The sequence below is a fragment of the Cydia fagiglandana genome, chromosome 5 (genome assembly GCF_963556715.1).
Source record: "Cydia fagiglandana chromosome 5, ilCydFagi1.1, whole genome shotgun sequence".
NCBI lineage: Eukaryota > Metazoa > Arthropoda > Insecta > Lepidoptera > Tortricidae > Cydia > Cydia fagiglandana.
In genome coordinates, this window is record NC_085936.1 from 20,618,779 (window position 1) to 20,631,273 (window position 12,495).

Below are 12,495 nucleotides of genomic sequence, written 5' to 3' on the forward strand. Positions count from 1 at the left end.
AATGAAAATACTTGAACAGCATTTGTGTTTCAGGTCAATAAACTTCAACCATGGGGGATATGTTCAGGAGCGAAGAGATGGTGCTATGCCAGCTCTTCGTACAACCCGAGGCCGCGTACGTCTCCATGTACGAGCTAGGGGAGGCCGGCATCGCGCAGTTTAGAGACGTGAGTAATACTAATACAAGAGCTGTTGATGTTCAGAGAAGAGATGGTGTTATGCCAGCTCTTCGTACAACCCGAGGCCGCGTACGTCTCCATGTACGAGTTAGGGGAGGCCGGCATCGCGCAGTTTAGAGACGTGAGTAATACTAATACAAGAGCTGTTGATGTTCAGCGAAGAGATGGTGCTATGCCAGCTCTTCGTACAACCCGAGGCCGCATATGTCTCCATGTACGAGCTAGGGGAGGCCGGCATCGCGCAGTTTAGAGACGTGAGTAATACTAATACAAGAGCTATTGATGGTCAAAAGCGAAGAGATGGTGCTTTTCTAAACCGTACGGCCCGAGGTTGCATACGTACCTAAAACAAAAATAATCTGGAGCAAAATGACCCATTTTACAAAAAATCTCACTAGATAAATCAAAGCGCGTCAAAGGACTACCAAGTACATAAACTTATTTAATTTATAATGTCATTTCTATCAGGGATTATACTTATTATAGAATTTTAAGTAAGATATTATTTCGTTAACCGTGCTTCCCTAGCTCAACTACTTATTCGAATTTTCGAACCAGAAGGGCTAGGCCAGCAGTTTATCATTTGTCACCATACATGTCACGTTCTAACAAGTATGTAAGTGCGAAAATGACGCATGACATGACAGGCGATAAAAACGCGACCATGAAATGAAACCGCTGCAGATGAATTTCGCAGCGCCCTACATCTGACAATACTCATGACGTAAGCAACCTAATTGCCGTTGCTCAAGAATCTTTAATTTAAACTAAACGTCTTCAATGGCTTTCTTCGTCATTTTTTATCTGTCTAAAAATACTGGCAGTTGAAAAGTCCACTCATTCGAATATAGCTTTTAATCTTAGTAAGTTAAGGTTGATTTTTGTCTGTTGAAGGCGATAGGCCGGTCGAATGGTATCAGTAGTGATTGACCTTTACTCCCGATAGCAGTTAGTTTATCTGGATAAATATTAGGTTAAATAGTTATGTAAATAAACACTGATGGGCATTATACGTGGACTTTGGAAATTGATCAAAATGGCTGAGCCATACATTTATTCAGTTTACCATACAGTTATTTAGCTATCCTCGCGATGTTTAAACTTCACAAAGCCACTAGGTTAATAAGTTTTACGTAAACGAAAATGGTAAAAGCCAGTTTATAATACAATTAGGACATATTAACTAAAACCTAAATGACCTTAAAAGCCGTAGTAGTTTAGTGTTAAAGACCGCTGAAAGTGCCGCAAAGGTCAGAGTGCCATCGTTAGTGTCTAAACTCTGGTACAAAATGTGATTTGGAAGTCTGCAGTTGTAAATGTTATTTTGATTCGACTAAGTTAAACACCAGCTTCGCTTTACTACTTCGCAAAATAACCTTCTTAATTTGAAAATTACAAGCAATACAAAAACCACAGACTAATAAAATTAAAACATAGTCTCAAATCAGAGTTGCGGCCCCAAAATGCGAAGTATGCGTCAATCGATATGACAGGTCACGGCATGGACGCTCCCTGCTGCACGCAACCGCGTAATGAGGTCTTGGCCCTTTTGAGATTGAGATATGACCTGGCTAGAATGTGGTGTGACAATGGCTAGCATGTAGTGTCCGACCGAAACCAGATTTTACCGATACCTAAGGCTCGTTTTTGTAACTAGCGAATTTCGAACCGGACCTTCGGCTGCAACATGATTTTGTGCCGAAACCTGCCGAATAACTACAGTAATAACAGTTTCGGTGCGGCTGAATGGTTTGGTAGTTTTTTGTATCGAAACCTTCAGCCCAAACCTGCCGAAACTAAAACCGAAACTTCGGTCAGACACTACCAGTGGCGGCGCGTCCATAAAAGCCGATTCCCACCGGCTTGCCTGTTTTTGGACGTTTGAGCAGATTTGTAAAGGAAATATGTAAACCAAATTAGCCCCGGCTCGCCTATGGATATGTGTGACGCGCCGCCACTGGACACTACTAACAAGTTGTACGGTGATGATATTCATACCCTTGCTAAACTGACGCGTGACGGCTGGAGCATCTCTTACGATTAGTAGGTAGAATCTAACCGCGCTAAATTTCATGTCAAGTTCTACGTCAAGTAGGTATGCGCTTAGTTATCAGCTATCAGTATCACTACAATATCTGTTCTTTAACGTATAACCGTCGAATTATCACTTAAAAAGTAATGTTACTAAGAGTTCTTTAATAAGAAAAGAACACTCAATTGTAATTTCTTGTACTATTTTTTACAAAGAAATTATGAATTGTATTTTTAGTCAGCAATGCTGTTTCGTTTTGGCAAAACACCGGCCAGTCATATTGTAGATGTCACTCAGGTTTGTACTCTTAGGTTTTGTATGTTAAATGTATTATGATTATTATGAAGATGTTTTGAGCTTGATAGGTTAGGTTAGTTAACTACAAATAAGGGAAGTAGTGACGTCACTCGAAAAAACCCAATCAATACACAAATGCAATAAACAATTTGCATAACGTATTCTAGAATAAAAGCCGTGTCAAAGTAAAATTAGAATTCGCATTCCCCCAGGCACGCACTTGGCCCATTTTTCGTGGGACACGTGCGTGGACAAATATAGACGGGGAAATGTCACAGCATACGGGTGTTTTAGTGCATTGAACTTTGGTGTTTTCGAGATTGGAAGGGTCAAAAGTTTAGTGAAGAAGTTATTTATTATTGAGAGCCTGGTGTGTCCCACTGCTGGACAAATAATCCAGTAACTTTAGCGAATTTCGTAACCTGGCTCTTTTGCGTCAAATCCGGTAGTTCTGATTTTTAGGGTTCCGTACCCAAAGGGTAAAACGGAACCCTATTACTAAGACTTTGCAGTCCGTCCGTCCGTCCGTCCGTCCGTCTGTCACCAGGCTGTATCTCACGAACCGTGATAGCTAGACAGTTGAAATTTTCACAGATGATGTATTTCTGTTGCCGCTATAACAACAAATACTAAAAACAGAATAAAATAAAGATTTAAATGGGGCTCCCATACAACAAACGTGATTTTTGACCAAAGTTAAGCAACGTCGGGCGTGGTCAGTAACTTGGATGGGTGGCCGTTTTTTTTTTAATTTTTATCCGTTTTTTTTTTGCATTATGGTACCCTTCGTGCGCGAGTCCGATTCGCACTTGCCCGGTTTTTTGCAGACTTATTTATAATGTTGTTGGCCCAATGAATAATACAAGTTTGTGACTTCGAGCGCCGAACGCAACTTTGTCAAATATCGAAAAACCCGCGAAAATTTCGGTTTTCTTTTAGATTTGGCCGATTATAGCCCTAAAGGACTAGTTTTTGATAGTGCCTTCTTAGGGCGTTTTTAAAGTGGACTAATATTACTACAGTACGAGACTAGAATAAAATTGCCTCTGTACATCTAATAGTTTCTGAGATAAAGTCTTTCAAAGTCCGCGTAAAAGGCCACCTATCTATGCGATGGACAGACAAAATGAAATCTGCCATGGAAAGACCCCTGAACGCATTCCTCCAACCGCGAAAAATGGCGAGAAATCGTATACGGCAAGCAACATCGTACCTGATGTCAGCAGTTGACCACGACACTCTGCAAAGAGTATAACGACAAAGAAGAAGAAGACCTACGTAAAAATTACAGTACGTTTATATCAGTTTGAAGCATTCAGCTGTGTCGTGTGATGCGTGGCGAGCGAAGATTACTGAGCTTTTTCATAATTAACGACGATGACAATGCTTTAAGTGTCCTCGTTGAGACTTAGTTAACATGCTATCTTTAAGGTGCCCTTCGAATTCAAGCTACACCAGCGGCGGCAGCCCGGACGCATTTTTATCGCTTGTCACTTGTCACCATGCTTGTCACGTTTTAACAAGCATGTAAGTGCGAAAGTGACCGGCATAATGACAAACGATAAAAATGGAATCATGTTGCGCCCGCAGAATGAATGCTGCAGTATTGAGGCGCATGGCTGCCGAAAATGTCAAATATCTGGGCATCATCATCTATTTTAACTGTATTGCTGGAGGAAATGACGTTTTCTGGAGCAATTCAGTCGGCAGTATTATTATTTGTAGCACAGCAGCAAAGGTACCTGAAAATATCATTTTGGTTTCATTACTTGTTTAAATATAATATTATAATAACGTAAAACTACAGTCAGTTTAAACAATTTGAAGCATTTAACTGTGTCATGTGATGCGTGTCGAGCGAAGATTACTGAGCTTTTTCATAAATAACGACGGTGACAATGCTTCAAGTGTCCTCGTTGAGACTCAGTTAACATGCTATCTTTAAACAAGTTTATAAATTTGCTCATTTAGATATCGTTTCTATTTTAACCTCGTGCCGCCCAATGTACATTAGGATGTACACTCAGTTTCGATGGAATGTCAACCTTAATTGAAAAGAAAGTAGGTAGCATTTCATTTGTCTCGTAAAATTTTCGAACAAATGAAAATGAACCCAATTGAAAATACAACAAGATTCTAATTTCCTTGGCTATAATTTTGTATGGTGGGCGGCACAAGGATAATAAAATGGTTCAAGTCTCCCACCTGGGTAAAACTCCTGGACACCCCTGTGCCTTTTTATAGCTGCCCCAATGTTATAAAAAATACAAAACCCTGATTCTCAATCAAAAGTTCATATAACAAGCCCTTGGAACCATCGATTGGCATTAAAAGCCAACGTGCCCTTTCAGAACCCATTCTGACCGAAACGCTGAATAAAAGATCACCTTGAATTACCTAGGCAGCCTTTAGTTGGTACTTGATTAAAATGGAATTAGGGAAATAGGTTTGTTTACAATCGTGTAGTGCAGTTTTTAAACTGAGGGGAATTGTTAGCCACTTTAGGATTCAAATTGCCCCTTCTTAATAATCCTGAATCTAAATATAAATCTAAATCATAGGTAAGTACATACGTACGTAAGTACATTTTAAGGAATACGAAAAATTCCTAACATGTCGCTCCATAACGAGAGCTTTAAGACGAAACAGGAGCTGAGTTTTTAATATTTTAGGTAAATATACCCGTCTCGCTAACGGAAGCGGCACCTAAAAGTAGTGCGATAAGGACAAGGCGAAAAATCCTGCGTAAAAATCTCAAAAATCGAGGTTTCGTACTCCTCTGTTTCCTCCAAAACTTAACCAATCGTAACCAAATTTAGAAATCTAAATGATTATGAAATTATCTGTGTCGGACCGTTTTGCTTTTTTGGCTAATTGATATCAGTTTTGAATGCCACGCCTCTCATTGCGACATAGTCAATTAGGCCATTTTGGCCATTTTTGAAGGGCTCTAGCGACTTAAAAAACAAAAATATCAAAAAAAGGAAAACGGTCCGACACAGATATTGACAATATTAATCTGTGTTGAAAAAATCATTGCTCTAGCTTCAAAAACCACGGAGGAAAACGAGGAGTACGTTTGTATGGAGAAATGACCACTCCTGTTGGCTCTTAACATTACTATAGTGTACCACCACGCTCCGCGATGTTTGCACCATTTAGGGGTCCTAGCTAAATTGGTTGTTCATTAGCGTTAGGCTATAGAATTTCCAATTTAGCAAGAACCCTAAATGGCATAACAATCCCGTGTGGTGACTGTACCTACGGCCAAAAACATCGTGCCGATAGACCATAATCTTAGCAACCTTTGCACTTTATCGATGGAGTTATCTAATTATAATGGCCAGGTTAGTTTTGAACTCATTCTGACGAAAATATAAGGTTTATTGGCATTATTCATAAACTGTCATTTTGACATTTCTGTTTGTTAGAAAGAGACAAAATTTAACAGAGATTTGTAAGAGGGAATAGATACATTTTATGAATAAAAGTGTTAATGTATAAACCCATTTAAACCAATTCCACTTTACAACACGAACGTGAGGGCGCGCCTGCCCAGAGTGCCCAGCCTACCTCTTATATTATATTCGTACAAATATTTTGCCATATGAACCCTTTTAACCTAGTTGAGGAAGTTTCCCGCCTTTCTGGCAATCTGGCGAAGTGACATGTTACTTAATGTTTTGGTGTAACGTAACAATTTTTTAGAATATTTTTATCCCAGCAACCCACTTTAATAACGGGTGTTTTTCTCGTATCTCATTGTTAAAATGGATACTACAGTCGCCATCAGATATATCGGAGCAGCCAACGTGCTCAAAAATATCTAAACACGGACTCTAACGCCTTAACAATAAAGACGTGTTCAGATATTTGTGAGCACCTTAGCTGCTCGGTTATATCTGATGGCGACTGTACATCCATCGTTGAGTAATTTCGTTTGGCATAAGATACCTATAGCCAGAGATGTGAAAAATACTTTATAAAAAGTATTTAAATACAAAATACAAATACTTCCTTGATAATACTATTTCAAATGCAAAATACAAAATAGTTTTTGAATTTGTATTTAAATACAAAATACGAAATAGGTATTTTCAAAATACTTTTTAAAAATACAAATACTTTGCGACAAAAGCTACTCTGAGTATTGAATACATAGTCTGAATTAAAAAGTATTACTCGGAATTTCCGAGTTGAAAAGACTCTTTATTCTTTGAAATCAATCCTCTATCTAAAGTGCAAATTTCTAGTTGATTGCTAATATTAACTGGTAGGATGTAGGTATGGATGATGGTTTTTAACAGTTTTTAATGTTTTACAGCTAGTATAATGTCTCTCGTTAGTGTGGTGAAAACGTCTCGTTTGTGTTTCACCAGGAGAAAAGTTTGTTCTCCTCTCGTGCCTTGAATCCCTCGCAACACTCGAAGATTCCACTTTTTTAACCACTCGCTACGCTTGTGGTCATGTGCGACGTTACTAAACAGATTCAACAGTTCCATGTTAAAAGAATGAGGGAGTTGCCAGGATTGTAACATCAGAACTATCAGAAGACATTGTAACTCCTACCTACTATAAAGTATTTTGTATTTTGAAAATAGAAAATAGGTCCCAAAAACTATTTCAAATAAAATACAAAATAGTTTTCTTCAAAAGGTATTTAAATACAAAATAGGTATTTTGCATTTTGTATTTGCATTTTAAATACAAGTATTTCAAATAAGTCACATCTCTGCCTATAGCTTAGGCAGAGATGCTTTCGTAATCTGTACGGATATTCCATTATATCATCAATCAAGTTACATTTCTTAATCAGTTCTCGTGACAATTTATATTGGAGAATGGATGTATACAATTTAGGCAGTTCAGTTTTTTTTTTCAAATTTTAAGTAAGTACTTAGAAAGAAAGTAAGTTACCGCTAATATAAATCGAAGTGGACCTACGTCAGTCAGAACATTTAGCAATTAATTTGTCAGTATAACACTTTAGGAAACAACAGGTAAACTACATAGAACTAGTACAAAACTAGCCTACACCAGTGTCTACACCGACACTACACGGAGTAGTTACAGTAAGGTTGCTATGGCCTGGCCCCTCCATAAGGACAAGCGCTCACACGACCCGACACCGTATTTTAATCAATTTAAAACGTCAAGATAATATATGGAGTGAGCGTTTGCACATTAGGCAGCAGTTACACTTACATTCTATATTCAGTTGTTTAAATGTTCATAGTCATAACATCAATAAAATGTTAAATGCATTTATAACCCGACGAACCGGATATAACGATTTTAAGGTCCCGTGTTGGTACAATCTGAATCTTTAATCTTGGGTTTAGCAATTATCTGTTGTACTTGTAGATGCCTAACTACGTTCGACGTGTTGCTTCTCTGTCGCACTTGTAAATTCGTACAGTAAGGCAACGTAAGTGTGACAGGGAGGCAACACATTGAACGTGGTTCGCAAGGCCCGCAGAATCCATTGGCCCCTTCGATGTCGTTCAAATATTGACCAATACGAATATTGGTCTAATGACAATCACCAGGGGCTGAGAAGCTAGCTAAGGAAATTTTTTGGCTGATAATGCAAATCAAAATTATCAAAAGATCTGCCCTCACTGCATTGCATCTGCAGATATTGGCCTGTTTGATTGGGGGCCTTCTTCTGCGTTTTTTGCTCGCGGTCGCCTCTCATGCAGGCTGTACACACTCGCGGAGAACCTCTTCCGAGAGTCTCGGCAAAACATCAACCCAATCGGAGAAAGGAAAGAGACGAGCGAGAGCAGTACCTACTGTAGTACCTACACACTATCGTTCTCAGCCTGTATCGGGGTCTCTCGACGAGTGTGTACACGTACAGGCATCAAGAAATTTTCTGCCGTAGGTAGTGGTCGTCTTCAAGAAACATATTCAGTATGTATAAAACGCATGTATCACCATCGCCTTATACTAGGCGGTTTCTCGCCTATGACAATATTGTTTTAATTGAAATGACAATGGGCCACGACCACGTCATCCAGTCACGAGGGCACTCATACACGGGCCATAATAACCTTACTGCTCGTTGAAACAGTCACCAAATTTGTTTTATCTGGGCACATGTCGGTAAACCATCCCAAATTAAACTTTAAACTGTTGAAATTAAGACCTTAGTCATCCGCACTTACAGTGCTAGCTATGTTAACTGGTTTACAGCTGAATCGTTGCATTTTGATCCTAAATATTTGCGGGATAAAGTCCTTCTCAAGCGCGTCAATAATATCAATCTAATTTGATGTCACATATGGACAAGCTGTTGTAATTTGATCCTTAATCCATGAGTGATAAGGTACTTATTACCAGCGTTGTAATTGTGGTATGATGGCTTAGTTCAAGTGAACGATCATGTTGGTGTAACTGATAGTCGGGAGTTAATGAATGGCGAATTCGTCATGTCAGAGGTTAAAATGTTATGTTATTGTTTAGAGAATGTAATGAGTTAGTGAATTTTCAACCTACATAATTGACATCAATTGCTTTTAACTTGGCTGACTTTTAGTTGAACGAGATCAATATATATGTCTGTGCGATTTATCGGCAAAATAATGTTTTAATTGACCGAATCGTTACCGAAGGTTCCTGTTTCAGCTTGGGCAAAAACGCTTTCTTACGGATGTTCTCCTCTACAGGTCGCATTTTTCAACCGATTTTCGTGTTCAAATTGGCGGAGCCATAGGGGTTCGCGAGGTCTACAGCTCACAGAGCAAATCTCCCCCTTCGTAACTGGAAGTCGGCACAAAACATCATGAGTAAACTGCTACCTTAACCTGGCCTAGGTTTGTTTTGTAATAGCCTTAACCTTTAGTTCAGGTAACCGATCAGAAAATCTTCATAAAAAGAGAAACACTGAAATTCTACTGTGCCCTATCCCCAAACACATTTCCAGTCGACTCGTTCGATATTTTGATATACCCCTGATTATGACCAGAATACGACCGACAGAAGACCAATAAAACCGGAGGAGACTCAATAACAGCGCGACCAATTGATGAGAGCTAATTTTAGACGAGGTGCGGCGTGCAATAAAACATTCCATCTTTATCGCTTTCCGCACCTATCGATGGAATAACTTATGAGTGTTATGACAGGAGAGCCCCACTTGTTCAAGGACGCACCAACTAGCAAAATCAGTACTTACCTAAGTATAGTATTCTTCAAATCTACTTTTGTTGTACTTATAAGGTACCTGAACTTTTCTGCAAAGCTGGATTTGGGCGCACATCTATGTTCTATGTTCCTGATTATGGCCTATGTTTGTGATTTTTTTTCTATCGACAAAAGTCAAAAATCAGGATACAAATCGAAGAAGTCACTAGAAAAATACCTCAAAATTACTAATAAATTTTTTGCCAACCGTATTGTGATCTAAAAAAGCGGAACGATTTTTCAAGAAACTCCGCTGACTATACATACGGTACGGCACCTTAGAGGTAAAATATTATTCGGTATTTTTTTAAAGTACGTAGATACCTACTGATACTCGCGTACCCACGGTGGGGCAAGGTGGGGCAGTTGCCCCACCCTGGTCTCTGACCATAAGCTAAGAATTTCTGTTTTAAGTGTACCCTGTTTCAACGTACCCAGCATCCCCTACTTCTGCCCCACCCCTTAAAAAATGCTGCGTACGCCCATGCTGATACTCGTAATATTTAACAACGACTCTTCATTTGTCTTATTTCACTGTACCTGTGTTGACGCCGACATAAACGCGCCTGGCCCTGCCAATTGCCAATAGCTATCGCTACGTAGCGAAAGAAACGCAACTGTCACTGTCACACTAGTATGGAAGAGTGATGGAGAGACACAAAGCGTTTCGTTGTCGAAGCGATAGCGATTGTCACCTTGACTAGGCCGCCTGGTGCCGCAAAACGGCGCTGACTCGTCCCTGCTCGTCTCCGTTACAGATGTCAAATTAGCCGCATCCTGGATATGCTGACACGAATACACAATGACTCCAATAAACCACTGCTACACTAATAAACTACGCATGTACTTTTAGATGCCTGGGGCCTATTTCTCAGATGATATTAGACTAATGTTATTAGTCCGCGAACAGTCAAATCGTATGGGTTGCCATGACAACACACTAATAATATTAGACTAATATCATTCGAGAAATGGGCTCCTGGTGATTTTAGACAGATAAAATACTTGATTATCATTAATTGATGTGAAGATGAATTTGGAGTTAAGTAGTGTGTCTACTTAACTTAGTTGGCAACTTGTTCTAGAAATTAGCAGGTTGAAATTAGAAAGATCAGAGATAACGAATTTCCACTGGCTATGATCGTGACACAACTCTTGATCTGTCTTTTCGTTAGGTTTCTTAGATTTAGTCAGAGAATAGTAACTTTTTTCATTTCAAGTTGCGTTATAAGTAAAAATGTTTTATGTAAATAAAAAAAACTGAAGTAAGATGGCTCTGACATTATTATGTACAAACGAGTCGTGTTACATATTTCGCGTGTGTCCTTTCCACACAACAATACTAAATACGCCAATGAACCGTGTATTTTTTGTCCGCAGCTGAACCCCCACGTAAATGACTTCCAACGTCGCTACGTCACTGAAGTAAGGCGTTGCAGTGAAATGGAACGTAAGCTGCGATGGGTCGGCTCCCAGTTACCGGAACCCCCTCCACCACCCAAACCGGGGCCTAGGAACTTGACTCCAAGGGAAATCAACATTCTTGAGGTAAAAGTCCATATCAGACCACTTGAATTAGGTGAAAGATTTCTGGCTACGACGTAGAAGATAGGTGTTGCAGTAATATGGAACGCAAGCTGCTATGGGTCGGCTCTCAGCTACCAAAACCCCTCCACCACCTAAACCGGGGCCTAGGAACTTGACTCATAACCTTAATGCTTCGTTATTCTATAAATATAACAATAGACAATGGGATTAGCCGTCGGGCTCTATTTGAAACCTACAAACTATACCGTGAATGACTTTCAACATCTGTGTCACTTCCGATAAGTTTAATGGTAAATAAGTTTAAGTGTAATGGTGATTCCTGTTGCCAATATTTAAGTGTGCAAAGCAGTCCTGGTAGGAGACATATTCTATAGTGATAGTGTCACTATTAGTGACCGTCTCCCGTCTCCGTATACCCTACGCGACGCGGTAAGCAATGAGAAACATTGCTGAACTACGTGGAGGGATGAAATGGGTAAATTAACGACTAGTACAACTCCCTATAATCCTCCCCCTACACTTAGGTATAATTAGTGATTGTAACGGGTTACAATTTTTATTATTTTACCTCATCCGACGTTTCAGCTGGGTTGCACCAGCTGTATGGTCACAGGGTGACGATGACGACGCCGACGGATGACCACAGCTGGTGCATCCCAGCGGAAACGTCGGATAAGGTAAAAATAATGAAATTATTTCGCGTCAAACCCGTTATCATCACTTAATATGATGTATGTTGACTATAAAAATGTTCCTCTTCCAGGAAAGAATCGACTACATCGAATCAGAAATCCAAGAGATCACCCGCAACGCCCAAAACCTAAAAACCGACTACCTATCCCTCATCGAGCTAAAAATACTCATCGAGAAAATGCAGACCTTCTTCCAAGATCACAGCGCCCAGAGGAAGATTTCAGCGTCAGTCCAGATATATAATGGAGAGGGGGTGTTGGCACATCTCGGGTTTATTGCGGGGGTGGTCGCGACTCACAGAGTGCACTCGTTTGAGAGGATGTTATGGAGGATCTCGCATGGAAATATTTTCTTTAAGCAAGCACATATTGAGCAGCCGCTCAGGGATCAAGTGACGGTGAGTTGAAGTTTGTTTTTGTACATAGTTTGTATAGATCACTTCACTATAATGGTTTAGCTGTATAGTGAGTATTATATTCTTTGAGCTGTAGCCAGTAAATATTATGTTATTTTATAAAAATGTAAAAAGAAATAGGTTTGTTTGTTAAACAAGTTTGA

General features: G+C 39.6%; 1 protein-coding gene across 1 annotated transcript in view; it reads left to right on the plus strand.

The window, feature by feature from the left end:
• The first annotated feature begins 314 nt into the window (after positions 1–314).
• Positions 315–12,495, plus strand: part of LOC134664637 (V-type proton ATPase 116 kDa subunit a 1-like) — a 29,877-nt gene continuing 17,696 nt past the window's right edge. The window contains exons 1-3 of the mRNA XM_063521374.1: positions 315–433; positions 11,077–11,244; positions 12,008–12,334. Of these exons, the coding sequence (XP_063377444.1) occupies positions 329–433; positions 11,077–11,244; positions 12,008–12,334 (600 nt within the window). The 5' untranslated portion in view covers positions 315–328. The remainder of the gene's footprint in view (positions 434–11,076; positions 11,245–12,007; positions 12,335–12,495) is intronic.